At 39.7% G+C, this 13,652-nt stretch overlaps 1 protein-coding gene across 1 annotated transcript in view; it reads right to left on the reverse strand.

Annotated features, from left to right (window-relative positions):
• Positions 1–1,231: 1,231 nt before the first annotated feature.
• The window catches only part of LOC106609680 (transcription factor E2F7), a 191,527-nt gene continuing 179,106 nt past the window's right edge, over positions 1,232–13,652 (reverse strand). The window contains exons 11-13 of the mRNA XM_045700104.2: positions 5,151–5,352; positions 4,332–4,693; positions 1,232–3,342 (exon numbers count right to left, since the gene is read on the reverse strand). Of these exons, the coding sequence (XP_045556060.2) occupies positions 3,187–3,342; positions 4,332–4,693; positions 5,151–5,352 (720 nt within the window). The 3' untranslated portion in view covers positions 1,232–3,186. The remainder of the gene's footprint in view (positions 3,343–4,331; positions 4,694–5,150; positions 5,353–13,652) is intronic.

Consider the following 13,652-nt stretch of genomic DNA (forward strand, 5'->3'; position numbering starts at 1 on the left):
ATCACTATTGTACCGTTTCTATTTTTACATTGCAAACAAAACAGAGAAAAAAAACAATTCTGTCCACAATCACTAGAACAAATTCATTCTTCTTGTCTTCCAAAGAACTGCATAATTGTTGGCCATGTAGTTGAAAATGTCCCAGTATGACTAAATAAAGTGTTAGCTGAGGCCCGTGTAACTTGGCTAGAAGTCATGTATGTTGCTTGTTTCCTCCAGACAGATGCTGGCCTGCTACTCTTTTGCAGCTATTCCAACTATAGCAGAACACGTCATTGTGACGCAACCATGATCTTCTTGGATGGAGAAAGATGACTTCAGGACTGATATTGTAATACATTTTTCATATCAAACACCACAGATATCAATATGGTTATCTGAAGTCTAAACAGAGACTTTTGTTTCATGTTTGTCTAAGGCTGAGCAATTCACTCAGCATTCTCTAATATCAATTATGAATGAAATAAGAGCCCAGACATGACAGTCTACTCTGTTCTCCCAGTTGAAGAATTGTGTATTTGTGTATGGTTTAGTACCTTCAGGGGGAGAATACCAGTACGTTATACTTAACTGGACGTCATTGGCTGTTAAATATTTATTTTTTAATGCCTGGACACTACCAGCTTATGCCGTTGATTCATCTACAGATGTTTGTGATGTCGTAAATACATACAAGGCCTAAGCCCGAACCGAGCCCATGGGCAGCAACCCACCAGGTTTATTACACCTGTAATAAAATACCGGATTGGTCTGCAGTCACACTGACAGGATGTGTTTGCCTGACCTCTATTATTAGGACAGCTTTGATTGGATTTAGAGAGGTCATTGGCCCTGTTTGAATACTGTTAGAATAATTAACGTGATCTGATAGATGACCAGTCCAGGCATGTCCATGTCAGACTAGTGAATACTTCAGAGAAAGGAAGAAGGAAGGATGCAGGTATTCATTCAGGGCCTTTATACGATATGGTAGCACGCCATTTCTTTGAGTAATCTACTGCCATCTATTGGTCAGTTCCTTCAATGGCAGCCAAGTGCCAATGCCTTATTCACTATATTGTGTAGTACAACTACCTGTGGCTAAATATGATGTAATTTGACAGAACAAAGTGTCATTGCTCAGAGCTAGATATACAACGCTAGATTTACCTGTGCAAAATCTATTTGTGAGAAATACAACGAGTTGCTCATATCACTTGCATTTCTATGAAGACAACACAAAACGCAGCTGGACATTTTCACTTTTTTATTACAAAGGTTGTGGATGTCTAGAGAAAGAAACTGTTTGTCCCATAACATACATACAGCTAGTAGTAAGCACCGTGAAAATAACAATGTGTTGTAATGTTACAAAAGGTTTCCTACAAAGCAGCGGACGGATAACTACAGAAACTAGCAGTGCAATTATTATTTTATGATAAGAAGCAGCATTAAATTAAACATTTCAAGGTTTTGAAGTAATAATTAAAAACATATGAATACAATATACAAAAATAATTACTGGTTAAAAAAAAGAAAGATTTCTGTACCTGAACAACACATCTACAGCAGCGGGGGCTGCTGAGGGGAGGACGGCTCATAATAATGACCAGAACAGAGCAAATGGAATGGTATCAAACACCTGGAAACCATGTGTGATGTATTTGATACCATTCCACTGATTCCACTCGTCATTACCATGAGCCCGTCCTCTTTAATTAAGGTGCCACCAACCTCCTGTGTTCTACAGTTCAAGTAGATGATCAGCACCCTTCGGTGTAATGTAACTTTTCCTCAATTACGCCCCCCAAAAAATATTCCAGGGGCCAAACTCTAATGCACGTCATTTAATGCATTAAATACAGTACTTCGATATTTCACTCTAGTCTCCAGTATATACCCCTGGATAACTAAGTAATTCAAGTATCTCGTAACATCATCAAATCATTTCACATTTCGTTTTCACCTTGCATGCGGTGGCGTAAGCACATTGACAGAGAGCTATGCTGGTATTTGGTGTCATCCTTAAAGCCCAACAACTGGAAACCTGTAAACCACATTAGTGTTGTAAAAATACATAACCCTTTGGCGTGGCCAAGATGCCAGTCTTTGTACCAAAAACCCTGGCAGCCATTTTGTAGGCCTTAAGCTCACCAATGTGTTGCTGTGACTGCTTAAAGGAAAACTCCACCCAAAACATTTTTGGACTACATCAACAATGGACTAATGAAACATATAGCAAAAGATAGTTTTTGGGTGAAGTTTCCTTTAAGTTAAGACCTAATTTGCACAGTGAAAACCAGTGTTTTTTAAACCTCTTAGAGCCAGGTCAGTTACACGCTAGAAGTGCAACCGAGAAGCCGTAAACGTATCGATATCTCTTCCACATCGTGACTTATTACCAACACCAGTTTCTGAAATGTGTCCTCATGGGAAACCTTTCCACAGATATCATTCACCTATGATCAACTGTTTTCCCTTTTCCTACGGATACCGTTTTTACCGAATCCCTACGGAGCCAGCGAAACTCTCAAAAATCAGACGTATATTCTTAGTGCTAAAAGTAGAGTAACATCATCAGAATTGTTACTCAACAGTCCCAATACTCAACAGATATATTAGCTAATATATAAATAACGTTGGGATATAATAAAGTCATGGGTGGAGCGATTACCAAGGTAGCTCAATCTTTCTATGGAAGATGGACTACAAAAATAAATATGAGTGGTATGTAACTCCCACCACAGGAGGGCACTAAAACAAAAGACAACACTGCTTCCCTGAGTCCTCTGATAGTTATCGGTGTCCTACAGTCCAATCATGAGGAACTCGAGGGTGAAGTTTCCCCTACGATCAGCTTCCCTTCCCCCAATCCTAACCTTAACCATTAGTGGGGTAAATGCAAACTGGCCCAAAATCAGAGTCTAGGGGCAACTTCACCCTACATGATGAGGCACTTAAAGGAGGTATCGTATAGACTAGCATTCATTCACTAGTAATAAGGCGAAGCACCAGTGGTATGAAAGCAACAGTTAGGTCATACAGAAAAGATACCCTGAGAGTCAGTGCGTGGGGAGTAAAGCCAAAGCTAGCGCAGTCAGAGCACGTTTAGCCGGAGAGCAACATTTGTCCATTCCTCTCGGGCCAATAGGCAGCCTTTCAGGTTATAACTAACAGCCAGGCCCACTTTAAAAGGTCCCCAGACTTCTAATTGGTCAGTGGTTGGCCGATGTCCAGCCTCCTCTGGACGGAGCCTCGTCGGCGGGCCACGGGGTTTGTGGTGGCCGTTCCCAGGGTCCCCGGCGTCTGGAAGAAGGCCTTGGAGCCACCGCCAGCTGTCGCCTCCTTGGGAGTCTGTGGTGTCTGTGGAGGAGAGACAAGAGAGGGAGGCCCTGAAACCACACAGTTTAAGGAACGCTGCATCTGCCGAGCATCTCACTCCAGATGAATAATAAACTCTGGCAGTAGAGTATCACTGTGACAGTATTCCATCTACCCCTCACCCCTCTTCCAAATACCAGCCTTATAAAATACCACTCAATTCAATTCTAAGAAACAACAAGGATACATTTCAGCTTGAACGGGGCCACTGCGAAACACAGCGATGCATTTCTAAGCAGAGCAAGAGAACAACCTCAATTTGGAAACGGACCACTTGTATCAGTCTTCATTCCATCAATGTTAGGAGAGGGAGTGCATAGCAGGAATGGGAGACCGTGTACATGGCTGATTCATTTGTTATGGATGTACACGTTGGCTCGTCCAATCATTAATAATGTCCCTTCATTTGGCGCAGAAAGTCTAAGGAGGGAGACTGTGTCCCAAATGGTACCCTATTCCCTACATAATGCACTACTTTAGACAACAGTCCTATGGGCTCTGGTCAAAAGTAGTGAGTTATAGTTATAGGGAATAGAGTCCAATTTGGGATACACCCGAAGTCTGAGAAGTGTCTTCTCGAGGCACAGAGCGACGACGTCATCAGAGCGACGACGTCATCAGAGCTATGTTGGGGAGTTTAATTGTCTTTTAACGACCAAAAGATTCATGAACTCTACCGAGGTGGAAAAAGCTATATTTTCATTTTCGGGGATAATCTTTTTAAAACAAACAAAAGCTGAACTACTGTGGAGTAGTTAAACATGATAAATGGAGTTTGACGGTGGCATTTCCAGTGTTTGTCTGCTACACAAAAGGTCATACATCATGTGACTGGATTTAACTGCTTTCCAACTATAATCTGATCCATGTGAAATGGTCTGTCTGTCTGTCTGTCTTCCTATCATCCTGCCCGTCTTCCTGCCTGCCTGCCCGTCTTCCTGCCTGCCTGCCTGTCTTCCTGCCTGTCTCACCTGTGTCTCTGTCTGGATGAAGGTCAGAGGCGGTCTGGACTCCAAGGGAAAATGTGGAGGTATGGGTCCCGACCCGAACAGCCTGTGCTGCTCTGGACAGGAGAGGGCCGGCGCCACTGCCACCCCATTGAACTCCGGGGCTCCAGCCACTGCGTAGGGCCCGGCGGATCCCACCACGAAGCAGGCGGGGGACATCATGGCGGACATGTTGAAATTGAGATTGGCATCGCCCCTGTTGGCCATGCGCGGGTAGGGGGAGAGGGTGGAGGAGGACACGAGGACATAGGGCAGGGTGCCAGCAGGTAGAGTCAGGCCGCCTGTTGTCTGACCAGCAGAGAGGAGGAAGTTGAGACCGTTGAGACCTGGAGGGGAGAGGGGTGAGTGAGGACGAGTCATCTGTGAAAAATGGCACCCTATTCCCTATTTAGTGCACTACTTTTGACCAGCGCCCTATGGAACCATGAGGAGGGGGAATGGACATCACTTCAACCAACAGGAGACGAGGTGCAGCCAAAAATCACAAGAACATCTAGAAAAATAGGTGTGATCATCACTCACAATGCTTTTATCCTTGAAAGACTACAAATCCCTACATGGGACTGAGGTCACTACGTTAAGGACACTGGTCCTAAGTAGACCTTACAACAAGTCTATCAGCACTACCTGTACAGTCCAATATCCATCCTGGCACAGAGTCGAAGGTCATGTTTCAGACACACATAGAAAAAAAATGATGGTAGTGTGGATAATGAGAGACATTAACTGAGCAACACTGCAACACTGACTGACTGGCACCGAGTTGTTTTTAACATAGCATACCTGCAGAGTTAGGCACATAGAGGTAGTGTGAAGGCTGGACCAGGTTGTTGTGGGGGCTCTGTCTGCCCACCTCCCCGTCTCGGAGGACTCTCAATGGGGCCTCTTCCCTGGCTAGTCCCCCTGGGTGCTCTAGGGAGCTGGTCCTTAGGCTGGTGGTCATCTGCAAGCTGTTTCCCTCCATACTCCTTCCCTCCACACTCCTCTAGGAAAATAAAAACAAGGGACATGTTGAGAGGAGTAGGGTGAAGTTTCCCCTAGACGCTGATCTTGGGTCAGTTTTGTATTTTCCCCACTAATAATTAAGGTTAGGATTGAGGGAGGGGAAGCTGATCCTAGAAATGTACCTACACTTGTAGAAAAAAGGGTTCCAAAAGGGTTCTTCAGCTGTCCCCATAGGAGAACCCTTTTTTGTTCCCGGTAGAACTCTCTGTACGGGTATAGCCCGAAGAACCCTATAAGGTTCTAGATGGCACCTTTTTTTCTAAGAGTGTAGGGAAACTTCCCCCTGGAGCCTGATGCGTGTGAAAAGGAAGATCAAATCAAACTTTATGTCACATGCGTCAAGTACAACAAGTGTAGACCTTACTGTGAAATGCTTACTTACAAGCCCTTAATCAACAGTGCAGTCCAAGAAGAAGAATAAAATAACAATAACGAGGCTATATACAGGGGGTCCCGGTTCCTTAGTCAATGTCCGGGGGTACAGGTTAGCCGAGGTAATTTGTACATGTAGGTGGGGGTGAAGTGACTATGCATAGATAACAAACAGCAAGTAGCAGCAAGGGGGGTGGGGGGCAATGCAATTGTATTAATTGTTGAGCAGTCTTATGGCTTGGGGGTAGAAGCTGTTAAGGAGCCTTTTGGTCCTATACTTGGTGCTGCGGTACCGCTTGCCGTGCGGTAGCAGAGAAAACAGTCTATGACTTGGTGACTGGAGTCTCTGACAATTTTTTGGGCTTTCCTCTGACACCGCCTAGTATAGAGGTCCTGGATGGCAGGAAGCTTGGCCCCAGTGATGTACTGGGCCGTTCACACTACCCTCTGTAGCACCTTACGGTCAGAGGCCGAACAGTTGCCATACCAGGAGGTGATGCAACCGGTCAGGATGCTCTCAATGGTGCAGCTGTAGAACCTTTTGACGATCTGGGGACCCATGCCAAATCTTTTCAGTCTCCTGAGGAGGAAAAGGTCTTCACGACTGTCTTGGTGTGTTCGGACCATGATAGTTTGTTGGTGATGTGGACACCAAGGCACTTGAAGCTCTTGACCCACTACACTACAGTTAATGGGGGCCTGTTCGGCCCGCCTTTTCCTGTAGTCCACAATCAGCTCCTATTCTTCAGTTTTTAATATGACCCTCCCACAGCCCAATGCTGCAGCGCTCCCTGGTGCATCCCATAATTAATTTACGATGAGCTTTGATCATATTTCCTTCTCAAATAATGAGCCATGAAATTGCATGGCTCATCTACAAAAATGATGGCTCTGTTTTGCTAATTTTCCAAGCACAAGAAATGTGAACTTCTATGCTTACTCTGCAGAGGATTTTGTGACTGCTTCAGGTGAATGTACTAGACTACTGGTAGGTAAGAAATACTGTGTGGATTTGAGCACACCTACCATGACTTATCTAGCTCCTCAATTTGAATAGAAGTGAGAGGCTGAGATTAATAGTCTGGGGTTTTGTACAAATATCCCATACATCAACAAAACAATAATGCCATTGTGTTTAATTACAACTTGGAATACTTTTATCCAAGTCAGTGAGCATGCAGTGATTCAGATTTTAATTTAATGCTTCGCTTTCGGGAATCATTAACAAGATTTTCTGAATTAAATCACAGAATGTATGATGATGAAATGTACTGAAATACATTTTGTCCTCTACTACTTCAATGTCTTCATAATGTCTTCTATTACTTCAATGTCTTCATATCATCATAATGTCCTCTACTACTTCAATGTCTTCATATCATCATAATGTCCTCTAATCATCATCATGTCCTCTATTACTTCAATGTCTTCATATCATCATCATGTCCTCTACTACTTCAATATCTTCATATCATCATCATGTCCTCTACTATTTCAATGTCTTCATATCATCATCACTGTCCTCTACTACTTCAATGCTCTTCATCACTGTCCTCTACTACTTCAATGTCTTCATCATCATCATGTCCTCTATTACTTCAATGTCTTCATATCATCATCATGTCCTCTACTACTTCAATGTCTTCATATCATCATAATGTCCTCTACAACTTCAATGTCTTCATATCATCATAATGTCCTCTATTACTTCAATGTCTTCATATCATCATCATGTCCTCTATTACTTCAATGTCTTCATATCATCATCATGTCCTCTACTACTTCAATGTCTTCATCACTGTCCTCTACTACTTCAATGTCTTCATCACTGTCCTCTACTACTTCAATGTCTTCATATCATCATGTCCTCTACTACTTCAATGTCTTCATATCATCATGTCCTCTATTACTTCAATGTCTTCATATCATCATAATGTCCTCTACTACTTCAATGTCTTCATACTGTCCTCTACTACTTCAATGTCTTCATATCATCATGTCCTCTACTACTTCAATGTCTTCATCATCATCATGTCCTCTAATACTTCAATGTCTTCATATCATCATCATGTCCTCTACTACTTCAATGTCTTCATATCATCATGTCCTCTACTACTTCAATGTCTTCATCATCATCATGTCCTCTACTACTTCAATGTCTTCATCATCATCATGTCCTCTATTACTTCAATGTCTTCATATCATCATCATGTCCTCTACTACTTCAATGTCTTCATACTGTCCTCTACTACTTCAATGTCTTCATATCATCATGTCCTCTACTACTTCAATGTCTTCATATCATCATCATGTCCTCTACTACTTCAATGTCTTCATCATCATCATGTCCTCTATTACTTCAATGTCTTCATATCATCATGTCCTCTACTACTTCAATGTCTTCATCACATGTCCTCTACTACTTCAATGTCTTCATATCATCATCATGTCCTCTACTACTTCAATGTCTTCATATCATCATCATGTCCTCTACTACTTCAATGTCTTCATACTGTCCTCTACTACTACAATGTCTTCATATCATCATGTCCTCTACTACTTCAATGTCTTCATATCATCATAATGTCCTCTACTACTTCAATGTCTTCATACTGTCCTCTACTACTTCAATGTCTTCATACTGTCCTCTACTACTTCAATGTCTTCACATCATCATGTCCTCTATTACTTCAATGTCTTCATATCATCATCATGTCCTCTATTACTTCAATGTCTTCATATCATCATCATGTCCTCTATTACTTCAATGTATTCATATCATCATCATGTCCTCTACTACTTCAATGTCTTCATATCATCATCATGTCCTCTACTACTTCAATGTCTTCATATCATCATGTCCTCTACTACTTCAATGTCTTCATATCATCATGTCCTCTACTACTTCAATGTCTTCATATCATCATGTCCTCTACTACTTCAATGTCTTCATATCATCATCATGTCCTCTACTACTTCAATGTCTTCATATCATCATCATGTCCTCTACTACTTCAATGTCTTCATATCATCATCATGTCCTCTACTACTTCAATGTCTTCATATCATCATCATGTCCTCTACTACTTCAATGTCTTCATATCATCATCATGTCCTCTACTACTTCAATGTCTTCATATCATCATGTCCTCTACTACTTCAATGTCTTCATATCATCATCATGTCCTCTACTACTTCAATGTCTTCATACTGTCCTCTACTACCAATGTCTTCATATCATCATGTCCTCTACTACTTCAATGTCTTCATATCATCATCATGTCCTCTACTACTTCAATGTCTTCATACTGTCCTCTACTACTTCAATGTCTTCATATCATCATCATGTCCTCTATTACTTCAATGTCTTCACATCATCATCATGTCCTCTACTACTTCAATGTCTTCATATCATCATCATGTCCTCTACTACTTCAATGTCTTCATATCATCATGTCCTCTATTACTTCAATGTCTTCATATCATCATCATGTCCTCTACTACTTCAATGTCTTCATATCATCATCATGTCCTCTACTACTTCAATGTCTTCATATCATCATCATGTCCTCTACTACTTCAAGGACTTCATATCATCATCATGTCCTCTACTACTTCAATGTCTTCATATCATCACTGTCCTCTACTACTTCAATGTCTTCATATCATCATGTCCTCTATTACTTCAATGTCTTCATATCATCATCATGTCCTCTACTACTTCAATGTCTTCATATCATCATCATGTCCTCTACTACTTCAATGTCTTCATATCATCATCATGTCCTCTACTACTTCAAGGACTTCTATCATCATCATGTCCTCTACTACTTCAATGTCTTCATATCATCACTGTCCTCTACTACTTCAATGTCTTCATATCATCATGTCCTCTATTACTTCAATGTCTTCATATCATCATCATGTCCTCTACTACTTCAATGTCTTCATATCATCATCATGTCCTCTACTACTTCAATGTCTTCATATCATCATCATGTCCTCTACTACTTCAATGTCTTCATATCATCATCATGTCCTCTACTACTTCAATGTCTTCATATCATCATCATGTCCTCTACTACTTCAATGTCTTCATATCATCATGTCCTCTACTACTTCAATGTCTTCATATCATCATGTCCTCTACTACTTCAATGTCTTCATATCATCATGTCCTCTACTACTTCAATGTCTTCATACTGTCCTCTACTACTTCAATGTCCTCATACTGTCCTCTACTACTTCAATGTCTTCATATCATCATGTCCTCTACTACTTCAATGTCTTCATATCATCATGTCCTCTATTACTTCAATGTCTTCATATCATCATAATGTCCTCTACTACTACAATGTCTTCATATCATCATCATGTCCTCTACTACTTCAATGTCTTCATATCATCATCATGTCCTCTATTACTTCAATGTCTTCATATCATCATCGTGTCCTCTACTACTTCAATGTCTTCATATCATCATCATGTCCTCTACTACTTCAATGTCTTCATATCATCATCATGTCCTCTATTACTTCAATGTCTTCATATCATCATGTCCTCTACTACTTCAATGTCTTCATATAATCATAATGTCCTCTATTACTTCAATGTCTTCATATCATCATCATGTCCTCTACTACTTCAATGTCTTCATATCATCATCATGTCCTCTACTACTTCAATGTCTTCATATCATCATCATGTCCTCTACTACTTCAATGTCTTCATATCATCATCATGTCCTCTATTACTTCAATGTCTTCATATCATCATCATGTCCTCTACTACTTCAATGTCTTCATATCATCATCATGTCCTCTACTAATTCAATGTCTTCATATCATCATCATGTCCTCTATTACGTCAATGTCTTCATATCATCATCATGTCCTCTACTACTTCAATGTCTTCATATCATCATGTCCTCTACTACTTCAATGTCTTCATATCATCATGTCCTCTATTACTTCAATGTCTTCATATCATCATGTCCTCTACTACTTCAATGTCTTCATATCATCATGTCCTCTATTACTTCAATGTCTTCATATCATCATGTCCTCTACTACTTCAATGTCTTCATATCATCATGTCCTCTACTACTTCAATGTCTTCATATCATCATGTCCTCTACTACTTCAATGTCTTCATATCATCATGTCCTCTATTACTTCAATGTCTTCATATCATCATAATGTCCTCTACTACTTCAATGTCTTCATACTGTCCTCTACTACTTCAATGTCTTCATATCATCATGTCCTCTATTACTTCAATGTCTTCATATCATCATCATGTCCTCTACTACTTCAATGTCTTCATATCATCATCATGTCCTCTACTACTTCAATGTCTTCATATCATCATCATGTCCTCTACTACTTCAATGTCTTCATATCATCATGTCCTCTATTACTCAATGTCTTCATATCATCATCATGTCCTCTACTACTTCAATGTCTTCATATCATCATCATGTCCTCTACTACTTCAATGTCTTCATATCATCATCATGTCCTCTACTACTTCAATGTCTTCATATCATCATCATCAGGCCCTCTACTACTTCAATGTCTTCATATCATCATCATGTCCTCTACTACTTCAATGTCTTCATATCATCATCATGTCCTCTACTACTTCAATGTCTTCATATCATCATGTCCTCTATTACTTCAATGTCTTCATATCATCATGTCCTCTATTACTTCAATGTCTTCATATCATCATGTCCTCTACTACTTCAATGTCTTCATATCATCATCATGTCCTCTACTACTTCAATGTCTTCATACTGTCCTCTACTACTTCAATGTCTTCATATCATCATGTCCTCTACTACTTCAATGTCTTCATATCATCATAATGTCCTCTACTACTTCAATGTCTTCATACTGTCCTCTACTACTTCAATGTCTTCATACTGTCCTCTACTACTTCAATGTCTTCACATCATCATGTCCTCTATTACTTCAATGTCTTCATATCATCATCATGTCCTCTATTACTTCAATGTCTTCATATCATCATCATGTCCTCTATTACTTCAATGTATTCATATCATCATCATGTCCTCTACTACTTCAATGTCTTCATATCATCATCATGTCCTCTACTACTTCAATGTCTTCATATCATCATGTCCTCTACTACTTCAATGTCTTCATATCATCATGTCCTCTACTACTTCAATGTCTTCATATCATCATGTCCTCTACTACTTCAATGTCTTCATATCATCATCATGTCCTCTACTACTTCAATGTCTTCATATCATCATCATGTCCTCTACTACTTCAATGTCTTCATATCATCATCATGTCCTCTACTACTTCAATGTCTTCATATCATCATCATGTCCTCTACTACTTCAATGTCTTCATATCATCATCATGTCCTCTACTACTTCAATGTCTTCATATCATCATGTCCTCTACTACTTCAATGTCTTCATATCATCATCATGTCCTCTACTACTTCAATGTCTTCATACTGTCCTCTACTACAATGTCTTCATATCATCATGTCCTCTACTACTTCAATGTCTTCATATCATCATCATGTCCTCTACTACTTCAATGTCTTCATACTGTCCTCTACTACTTCAATGTCTTCATATCATCATCATGTCCTCTATTACTTCAATGTCTTCATATCATCATCATGTCCTCTACTACTTCAATGTCTTCATATCATCATCATGTCCTCTACTACTTCAATGTCTTCATATCATCATGTCCTCTATTACTTCAATGTCTTCATATCATCATCATGTCCTCTACTACTTCAATGTCTTCATATCATCATCATGTCCTCTACTACTTCAATGTCTTCATATCATCATCATGTCCTCTACTACTTCAAGGACTTCATATCATCATCATGTCCTCTACTACTTCAATGTCTTCATATCATACTGTCCTCTACTACTTCAATGTCTTCATATCATCACGTCCTCTATTACTTCAATGTCTTCATATCATCATCATGTCCTCTACTACTTCAATGTCTTCATATCATCATCATGTCCTCCACTACTTCAATGTCTTCATATAATCATGTCCTCTACTACTTCAATGTCTTCATATCATCATGTCCTCTACTACTTCAATGTCTTCATATCATCATGTCCTCTACTACTTCAATGTCTTCATATCATCATGTCCTCTACTACTTCAATGTCTTCATACTGTCCTCTACTACTTCAATGTCCTCATACTGTCCTCTACTACTTCAATGTCTTCATATCATCATGTCCTCTACTACTTCAATATCTTCATATCATCATGTCCTCTATTACTTCAATGTCTTCATATCATCATAATGTCCTCCACTACTAGAATGTCTTCATATCATCATCATGTCCTCTATTACTTCAATGTCTTCATATCATCATCATGTCCTCTACTACTTCAATGTCTTCATATCATCATCATGTCCTCTACTACTTCAATGTCTTCATATCATCATCATGTCCTCTACTACTTAAATGTCTTCATATCATCATGTCCTCTATTACTTCAATGTCTTCATATCATCATCATGTCCTCTACTACTTCAATGTCTTCATATCATCATCATGTCCTCTACTACTTCAATGTCTTCATACTGTCCTCTACTACTTCAATGTCTTCATACTGTCCTCTACTACTTCAATGTCTTCATATCATCATGTCCTCTATTACTTCAATGTCTTCATATCATCATGTCCTCTACTACTTCAATGTCTTCATATCATCATGTCCTCTACTACTTCAATGTCTTCATATCATCATGTCCTCTATTACTTCAATGTCTTCATATCATCATGTCCTCTACTACTTCAATGTCTTCATATCATCATGTCCTCTACTACTTCAATGTCTTCATATCATCATGTCCTCTATTACTTCAATGTCTTCATAT

This window comes from Salmo salar, chromosome 17, assembly GCF_965601325.2.
Source record: "Salmo salar chromosome 17, fSalSal1, whole genome shotgun sequence".
NCBI classification, from domain to species: Eukaryota; Metazoa; Chordata; class Actinopteri; order Salmoniformes; family Salmonidae; genus Salmo; species Salmo salar.